At 38.8% G+C, this 9,459-nt stretch overlaps 3 protein-coding genes across 4 annotated transcripts in view; 2 read left to right on the top strand and 1 right to left on the bottom strand.

Annotated features, from left to right (window-relative positions):
- Positions 1–131: 131 nt before the first annotated feature.
- RpS8 (ribosomal protein S8) lies at positions 132–1,642 on the bottom strand. The gene is made up of 4 exons (XM_069048139.1): positions 1,497–1,642; positions 771–1,153; positions 482–611; positions 132–285 (listed from the first exon to the last, which is right to left on the bottom strand). The coding sequence occupies exons 1-4, from the start codon at positions 1,498–1,500 to the stop codon at positions 176–178; spliced, it is 627 nt and encodes a 208-aa protein (XP_068904240.1). The 5' UTR covers positions 1,501–1,642; the 3' UTR covers positions 132–175.
- Positions 1,643–1,978: 336 nt separating this feature from the next.
- On the top strand, positions 1,979–3,667 carry LOC138131224 (pre-mRNA 3'-end-processing factor FIP1-like). The gene is made up of 5 exons (XM_069048116.1): positions 1,979–2,155; positions 2,205–2,644; positions 2,702–2,942; positions 2,994–3,168; positions 3,222–3,667. The coding sequence occupies exons 1-5, from the start codon at positions 2,012–2,014 to the stop codon at positions 3,512–3,514; spliced, it is 1,293 nt and encodes a 430-aa protein (XP_068904217.1). The 5' UTR covers positions 1,979–2,011; the 3' UTR covers positions 3,515–3,667.
- Positions 3,668–3,882: 215 nt separating this feature from the next.
- Positions 3,883–9,459, top strand: part of mtd (mustard) — a 73,109-nt gene continuing 67,532 nt past the window's right edge. For both annotated transcript variants that reach the window (XM_069048091.1, XM_069048088.1), the window contains exon 1: positions 3,883–4,213. In XM_069048091.1, the coding sequence (XP_068904192.1) occupies positions 4,212–4,213 (2 nt within the window). In that variant the 5' untranslated portion in view covers positions 3,883–4,211. The remainder of the gene's footprint in view (positions 4,214–9,459) is intronic.

Genomic DNA, 9,459 nt, shown 5'->3' with positions numbered 1-9,459 from the left:
ATGCAATTTGAAAAATCGGCGTTTCTAAGACGAGTGGTTCATTCACAATCGACTCTTCAAAGTCAACGTCGATGCCAAATTAAAAATACCTTTAGATATCTAGAAGAGGGGGCAATAATAAAGCAACAATAAACATTGGTGTCAACTTTTATTATACGCCATTATAAAATACACTTTACTTGGCTTTCTTAGACTTAATCTTACGCATGTAAAATTCAAGTTCTTTTCCTTCTAAGATATAGCCATCTGCTCTCCCACACTGTCCTGGTCTTGACGCCAAACAGGCTGAAAAAGAAATAATAAATAAAATTTCTGTTAACGCAAAATGAACTTAAAAAATCAAGAACTGAATCAGAGTAACTATGACAAGCAATTCACTGTTCAAAAGTGAAATTCAAAACGAAAATCACACAATAAGAACTCGCTAAATTTTTTCATCAGAAAAATAAACACAAATAACGCTTCAGTTTGTAATGCTCACCCAAAAGTCTACCAGTTTGGAACTGTTCTTCAATAGCCTGTTCAACCTTGGCCCTCTTCTGCCTGGTTTCATATTTCTTTTGCACCTTCTTACTGCGCTTTTTGTTCAAAACTGCCTCCTCATCTGCAGTCTGGAACAAATAAGTTATGAAACAACCAAAATATTTACTGCAAATGAGTAATGACTAACAAATCAGATTATTAAGGAAATTGCAATCACTGTGATCAGTTGACACGCAAAAAAACTCATCATAATTAAACAAAATTGAGTATTTTCAAGGAAGACTTACCAATTTCGCGCCCTTCTTACGTCCCAAGGGCAGAATGTAGTGTCCTTCATACCATTGTCTGAAAGGAGTGGCGTCCACTACAACAATAGCGTTTTTGACCAAAGTCTTGGTACGGACCAACTCATTGTTGCTGGCGTTGTACACAACGTCGATAATACGCGACTTGCGGGCGGTGCCTTCGCTACCCCACGCGAAATTTCCGGTGTCTAACCTTAGGGCTCTGTATTTCAAGTTACCTCCGCGCGTGCGGACGTAGTGGATCCTGCGGGGGCCCAATTTTGTGTTGGCCGCTGGTCGGCCTAATTCGAACTTCCTCTTCTTACGGAGAGGTTTCCTCTTACCTCCCGTGGCCCTTCGCTTATGCCAATGGTCTCGGCTGATACCTACAAACGAGATTGGTTATGTTCACACAGACCCAAAAATGAATAACAGTGGATATTTTCAACTATTTCAGATCGCTGTGGGATGCTTTTGGGTCGTCAGCACAACACATCGGACTAACTACAAGCTTGTTCATCACATTGGGGTATGTTATTGTACCATGTACCACAAGACGTGAGGTTAAGTAATAACAAATGCTAATACTTCTATTAAACTACTAATAGTTTGACGAAAAAGGGATTCATCGTACAAAGATGTTATCGTAGAAACATTTTAAATACAAAAATTTGGCCACGAGAAGTAGATGATGTTGGATTTTACAAAAATATTGAAGCACGTACTCACCCATTGCAATTAATAAACTGAAAGAGAGAAACGGAGAGATAAGCCAGGAAACATTTAGTAACAAAAATCCCCAAGAGTCCCTAGATTTTTGGTGATTTTGGCGCCACCTGTCAAATATAATACAAAGAACCCGTAGATGTGAAAAGAAATAAACACTTTTTTAAATTAATTAATGGCTACAGTGATTATGAAGAACTATGACAATCCCTTATTCAAATTTAGATAAATATTATTTCATTAAATTTGACCAGTTTCAGTAATATGTAATAAAGATTATTTCACTGGAATCATAGAACTCTGCATGAAGAGATTGTTCGACACAAATCCAATGATTTATATTTTAATTGCAATATATTTAATTTGTTTGTAGACCAGTAATTATCATTAACTGAATTCGTGTATCATTAAGAATTGAAAATTTCGAACAATTATAATAATTAGTTAAATTTAAAAGTAACGGTTGAAATGATTTGAACGTGTCATAACTCTGTTATTTTGTACGTCAATTAGAAAAAATGGCGGACGACGCAGAAAACGATGACCAATGGTTATACGGCGATCAGCCCGAAAATATTCATGAAGAGAAACAGTCGGACCCGCCACCGGTCGAAGAGTCGTCCCAGGAACCTCCAGAAAGTCAGGCAGAGCCACCCCCGAAGGTACATCACGAAAAAATCAAGTCGTCTGTGTTCTAACCTCACTTTGTAGCCCACCGACGATGCCAAACCACCTGGAGTCGACGACGAACCGGAGAAAGAACCAGGGAACGAAAAGGAAGATGAAGAAGACGGCGAAGTGCGACAAAATGGAGAAGAAGAAGACTTGGACGACGACAGTGACGACGATGTTAACGTTGTTATAGGAGATATTAAGACGACGCCCTCGTACACGTCGTTGAACATAAAACGAGGGGGTCTGTTGACCACTACCGCTCCCGTCGACAAGACCAAGCAGGCTCAGCAACCGGGAAAATTCTCCATTGATGAGTTTGACCAGGCTGGCATGATAAATGGAGTCCCTGCAACTGAGTATAATTTAGATTCATTAGAGGATAAGCCTTGGCGCAAACCCGGCGCTGACATAACTGATTATTTTAATTACGGGTTTAATGAGGACACGTGGCGGGCGTATTGCGAGCGGCAAAAGCGGTAATTTGCGGTTTGTTCAACTAAATGAGGTCTAAAAGGATATTTTTTTTATTTTAGAATGAGGATGACTGAATCTGGTGTGGGGCTGGCTGCTCAAATGACATCAATAGCAAGAGGTACTGTTCCAATTATGAACGATAATAGTAAATATTCGGGTAATTTCCTGGGCATTCGCAAAGCAGGACCTCCTCCTGGTAGGAGAATGACAGGTTCCATTGATGTGATTGGTGGAACAGCTCAGAGGTCTACCCCCACCCCTGTGGGAAAGGTTGAGCCACCAAAAATGAATGTGATTCAGGTATCAGGCATTGTTTGAACAAAGAACTGTGTGTTCTGATGATAATTTTAGGTGATGACTGCTGACAGGAGGGAATACAGCAGGAAACCTACAGGATTTCCAGACATGTCTGTCCCTCCTCCAAATACATTTGAAGACTTTCAACCAGAATATGGATTTAACCCAGAGCCTGAACCCTTTTATGGAGGATATGAACCCACTCAAGACTCTCAGTGGGGTGCTGAAGGTGAATTCCAAAATTAATTGGGCTTTGTCAGAGACTAATTGTTTTAACTACAGGTCCTGCCCCAATTGGACCACCTCCAAACATGCACATGGGTCCACCCATGAACTTACCTCTGCCTGTGCCATCACCCAGGAAGGACAGCCCAACCAGGAGGGACTCAAAGGAGCGGGAGCGCCCAAGGGATGTCAGCAGGGGAAGGTCTGAGAGGCCAAGGGACAGGGAAAGGGAGAGATCTCACAGGAGGGAAAGATCAAGGAGCAGGTCTAGAAGGCACAAATCTAGATCAAGGAGTCCCAGTCACAGGCACAGGAAAAAGAAATCAAGGAGGCATGAGGAGAGTGATTAGAGTTGTGTGTAAGACTATTTTAGCTATAAGTTTATAAAGTTGAGGAAGATTAAACTCTCTTTTGTTTAACCTTCAAATGTATTTTATCAGTACTCAACATGAAGTAGGATTTTGTAATTTATTTTTGGAAATAAATCGCGTTGAACTGTCAAATGTGTTTGAATACCAACCTCGCGCAGTAAAAATGTTTGGAAGAACTGTTGCGTTTTTCGCGAATAATTCGTGTTCAGCGTGCGAATTGCAATGAATCGTGACATCATTAATTGGTTAAAATATCATTGTTAATCCGATTTTAAAAATTAATCAATGCGGGTTGTGCGCGTGCGCAGATTTTAGCCTATAACAAAAATAGGAGAGGTTTCTGTCAAAATTAAACCGAGTTTGTGTACGTTCGCAAGAATACTCTCCTAAATATCGATTATTTTGGTATTGTGCGTATAAAATAACCGATTTGTCGAATCATGTAATATTGTCAAGCAAAAAATCGGTTTCCCGACATAATGTGAGCATCAAATGGTCCCAATCACCTAACCTGCAATGCGAATTTCCATTGACAATATTTTTATTAATCTATATTAAACTAGTTCTGGTAGCGGTAGAAATAGTCAATTAAGTGTTTCAATGTGTTATTCCAAGTAAAAGTGTTCCAAACAGTCTCCACTCCAACCACCAGACCTGGACAAGACACCACTCCAACATGTAAGTCGGCGTTTTTAAATCCCATGTAAACCCGTCGAGCTTTCTGCTGAAACAGTGAAATGACATCGCAAACCGACAACACGTTTGTGTAGTCGAAGAGCGCTGCATTTCCGAGCAGGGACACCCTCGACGGGTGCCCCATCTTCGCCTTTTTGCGTCGTCTTTTTGCCGCAAGTGTCAGTTTTTTCTAGAATCTAGAATGTGTTGCCAAGCTGGTTCTCCACCGTTTCCTGATATTCAGCTGTTTCGGGTCAAGGTCAGTAGGGGGCGGACACCCCTCGTTGCAGCCGTTTAATATTACTTAAACCTTAAACGCGGCTCGGTTTTGATGAAACGAAACCGCCGAACACTCGCTTTGATAAATGCTTTTTTTAGTTGCTTCTTTTGGCCATAAATCCGCCGCCCCCGAAGATTAATCGCCTTTTTACCGTTGGGAAGCCGGCATGCAAAATGTTTTTCGAAATGATTACGCCCCGCGGCGCTGTTCGCCGGGGTGGTTGGCAAAAATCGCCCGTCATCCGCATGTGGGGGCTTTTTGTCGTCGCCGCGCTCGGTCTAGACCCCACAAAAACACGTCGTAGATCGATTCCTGTTGCCGACATGGTACAATTGATATTCAAGAGCTAGCTCAGACACGTGTCCATTCCAGGAGTTGCACCGAAAATTCCAGAGAAAAGTGCCACGAGCGATCGAGTAATACCTCTTCGCGACCGGAATAATCCATAAGTCCTTCGTTTGATAGATCTGTTGTGTAATAATGATAATTTATTTATCGAACAATCGACACTTTTGGATACATCAATTCCGCGCAAATGACGTTGCAGTATTTTGTTGCAAAATATAACACTTGTAACAACACCGCGTGTGGTTTTTTACAAGCTCACCCAATGTTGCATAATTTAAATACAAAAATGTTTGTGTGTTTGCTGCTCTTATAAAAAAAAGTGCTAGCTGAGTTCTCTGTAGAGTCTCTCCCGGTAGATTACTTAAGAGGTGGTCGTTTCCTGCTGCGAGCAAGCGAAATGGCCAATTAATAATGATCAAGAAGACAGCTACACAGCGAACAATAAATAAGAGAATTCGTAAGAATCTAGGAATCGCGTCCGCAGATAAGCAAGCTCTTTTTTCGCTTTTATCATCTGATTCTGTACTATTCAAATAAAATGTATCTGTATCCAAATATTAGGCAAGTTGTCAGATTGCGTCAGTAAATTTTGGCTGTTTGCATTTTTAATACAGCCAGTTAATGTCCAGCCAGTGATAAAAATGTCGTAAGTATTTTATTCTAACTTGTTATGGCTGCTGCTCGTAAAAAATAAACTTGCTCTATTTATTACAACCATTTTTACAAATTGCCGCTGTAGTACGTTGAGTATTCGACGATAAGACTTCATTTTCACAAGTGTCTTAACAAGTCAATCGTTTTTTCGATGGCCACGCTTGTACAGTAACAACTTTTTTGTGGTAAACAAATCCGACTTCAAGTGTGTAATAATAATAACATCTCGTTCATGTCATAGTTATGTCGGTTCTATTTATCGAATTTATAATTTTCCCATCGACCTGTTCTCTGGCATTGTGCCACTTTTTCTAGACAGGTCGTCAGAATGCATTATTGACTCGTATTGTTCTCTTGTGTCAACATCTCAACTTGAATGAATCAACGTGACTCGTTTGATATATTTGTTGAAGTTTTTAACGAAACCGTCGTTTTGATTTTCGTCTAGTTACAAAGGGAACAAGAGCCGAGTAAATAGAGGTGTCTGAGAGTAAAGCAATTTACGGCAGAGTCAATAATTTCGGAGCTGAACGTGCACATAACCGGCTCGATTCTGGGGAGCTGAATTATTTTCCGACAATTTTTCTCGTTAATTTGCTCGTTACCGGAGCGAGCAAGTTGTGTGAGTTGTTTGTTTGACTTTGAGCGAAGTTAATTCGCGTTGCACTGAATCCTGAATCTTCGTCAATCTGGAAATGGACGTGGGAGATGTTGGGGTGGCCTTGGCTGAAGAGAGTTTTAAGTTCAGTCTGTTGGGTTTTTTATTTTCAAAAAAATTTGAGGAAAAGTTGTCGCTATTTATTACGAAACCCTGCTTCGCTCTTCTGAATACTTAAGTGGTTGCCACTACGAGTGCAGAGGGAAGTCATTTCTTGGGACCTTTTTTTCAACGTGGTGCGATAAGTTCGTTTTTTTGTATTTTAATTTTTTCTTTCGAGTTTAGTTTGCGACGAAGATCTTAGTGATCTTAGTTTTAAATAAGACGTTAACTTTACCTTTGAAATGATGTATCACGTGATCTCCTTTGCAATTTGATATTTCGAAATTGACAGCGCCCTTAGCGCCATCTTTACAGGTTCACGATTCAGTTTTCAGTTAAAAAGCGATTGACCTGATACGAGTACTATTTGATTGGGTTATTGTCCGATATCTGTATTTTAAGGAGGAGGGCTATTTACCTCCACACTGTATAAAGAATGACTTAACTTACTGACTCATCTAATGTGTATAAATAGTGGTGCAATCAATGATATAAATTTTTGAATGGAAATAAAAGCTTTGTTAATAATTACGATAAGTGGTTATTCATTATGGTGCTAATTGTATTACAATAAAAATACAAAGAAAAAAATAAATGTGACTTGAGAGGCCACAGTTTTGTAAGTAGTACTCTATAATTCCTATTAGACCTTTGAATGTTTATAACAAACAGTTATACAAAGTGTCTCTAAAAGAACGTATACCAAGAGTATAGAGCGGCTAAAATCAAATACATACATATACATATTCGAATTCAGGCCTCTTGATATATCGCGCGTTCAAATGAAATCCTGGGCTGAGTAGGCGTTGGAAAAATTAAACCGTCTAGAACAGTGTAAAGTTTGAATTTCCCGCCGTTTGACACGAATGACATTTGTTTATGTTTAATCGCAACATAATTGAACATGTTTGTTTTCAGCAAAGGGTGCCCTTAGATATCTGCTTCAAGAATAGGAATCGTTAAGTTATTTTATTTTTAATGTAAAACATTGTACAGAAAGAAAAAAAGAAAGATTTTTTTGGCTCAAATTTTAGGTTAGCTGTCAACTGTATAATTGGGCGGTACAGTTCGGAACACGGAATTTCGGGGATCATTTTTCTGTCACTTCAAAAAATTTCGATGTGTAAATCACTCTTTATTGTCGACGTGACATTCAAAAGTAAAATTTTGAAATTTATTTTACTTTCAGAAGAACCAAAAAGATATTTTTTGGGGATTCAAACATTGACATGTCATTCGTCAAGTAGCAGATGAGAGATTAGGATAAGATACTGTTTACTCATTTTTTTTAAGTTCAATATTCAAGTGGCGGCACTTTGGTATTTTGGCCAGTTTCTAAGTTTAGACGCCATTTTCGTAAAACATTTCTGATTGTATCTTTTGTCTTGTTCATCTAAAGTAGCAGTGTTTGTGTTATAAAATTCATATAATTTTGATAATTGTTACGAAAAATTCTGTAATGTGTTCTAACATTTTGAATAGTAGATATAAAATCAATTTTTTCTGACACCTGTCCAAAAAAAAGCCTGACTCTTTTGTTTCATATAACGTACGTTGTAACTTAATCAGCTGTCAAAGCATAAATGTTAAATGCCATTTATGCTGTGAAGAGAAGTGCTGTGAATTATTTTTTGCAAAAAAAACACAGTTCTTTTTAGAACTAACCGACGAAAGTTTTTCTGGTCTTCGTAGTGGTACATGATGGTTTTTATTTTAAATTAATGATGTAATTTACAATAAAATGATAAAGTGAGGTTATGTCAGGAAATGTCAAAGCATACCAGTTAAAAAGACGACCTGCGTTTGTAAAAGGAAGATCAACCACGTCCTGCATGATAAAATTTTTGAACGCTCGTTACTTTTGTCATAAGTGCATTATTTATCAAGATGCAAATACATATCTATAGGTTTTTATTTTTGACCAGCCTCAATATGTAAATATTATTTTTTGCACAGAAATTGCTCCAAGTGATTGGTAATATCCAACAACAAGATATTCGAGTTTCTTGTTGTTTCTTGCAGACTATCCGACGACTCATTCAAAACATTTACAGATTGCGAATGGAGTAGATAAATCATATCACCAGCGTACTGTTAAAATTTGTACATCAACCAATCGAAAACGCATACATTACCATTTTTTAAAATGTAAATGACGCCAGTCTTTATCCAAAAAGGAAACCAAAAAAGATACGTGACTCAAATTAACGTAAAGAAGTTAAAATTTATCACTTGCTGCTTCATAATATCATAATACATTTCTGACGAGTCTACAGTTAATAATAAATTAGTGTATTTATTTATCTATGATTCACGGCAAACTTTTGCAGTAAATAAATTGCAAGATATCGACTGTAGCAACTGATGTCATGACATTTAGGCGAGTGAATACGTTTGCGGAATGCATCACGTCGCGATGTCACAATAGATATGGGCTAAAAGCGAAGGGTCACGGGAAGCACCTTGCGGGACGCTCTGCACAAAAATCCGATTTTGTCATTGTCGGGAAAAAAATCATCGCCAGATCGTATCAGCACAACACTTGACTTTGGCGTACGCTCAACGACAGATATTTTTGCCGACAATTATTTCAGTGCGAAGGCTACACGATAAGGTTGTTATTTGTGCGAGTAACGTTCCAGTTTGACTACTGTCTCTGATTTTTGCGACAGGATAATCTCCGGCTTATTACTGTGAATCTGGTCCAATAAACATTATCGGGAGCCCCCGTCGCGCTTTAATTAACTGCGTGTTCGGCTTACGCCATTAAATTACCAGCATATTGGTCTTGTCAAAATAATTGGTATTAATATTTATCTCGGCAGTAAAGAGTGACACTTTGATTATTTACAGAAAGGGCACGGGAGCCGATGCACCTCGCGACGTTTCGTGTTCGATTTCAATTTCCACCGCACGAAACAACGTCATGTTTCGACGTGTTTACATCGACGTTTAATCTGGTCGCGGCATGCCGGAATGTTTCTGCAGATGTGCCAGAATCCCGAGTCCTGCAGACAAGATCTTCCTTGATCAACATTCACACTCTCGTGTACACAATGATAACGGTTATTGCAAATGTGGTGTGCAGCGTTATCGCCACATTTTACTATGTTTTCGTTTATTGTAATTCGTTCCGTGGTGTTAAATTACCGGCATGGTGCTAATGTCAAAATAATTCCTACACATCATTTTAGATTGAAGATAATG

Source organism: Tenebrio molitor, chromosome 5 (genome assembly GCF_963966145.1).
Source record: "Tenebrio molitor chromosome 5, icTenMoli1.1, whole genome shotgun sequence".
Taxonomy (NCBI): Eukaryota; Metazoa; Arthropoda; class Insecta; order Coleoptera; family Tenebrionidae; genus Tenebrio; species Tenebrio molitor.
This window is presented reverse-complemented; position numbering and strand designations above follow the sequence as displayed.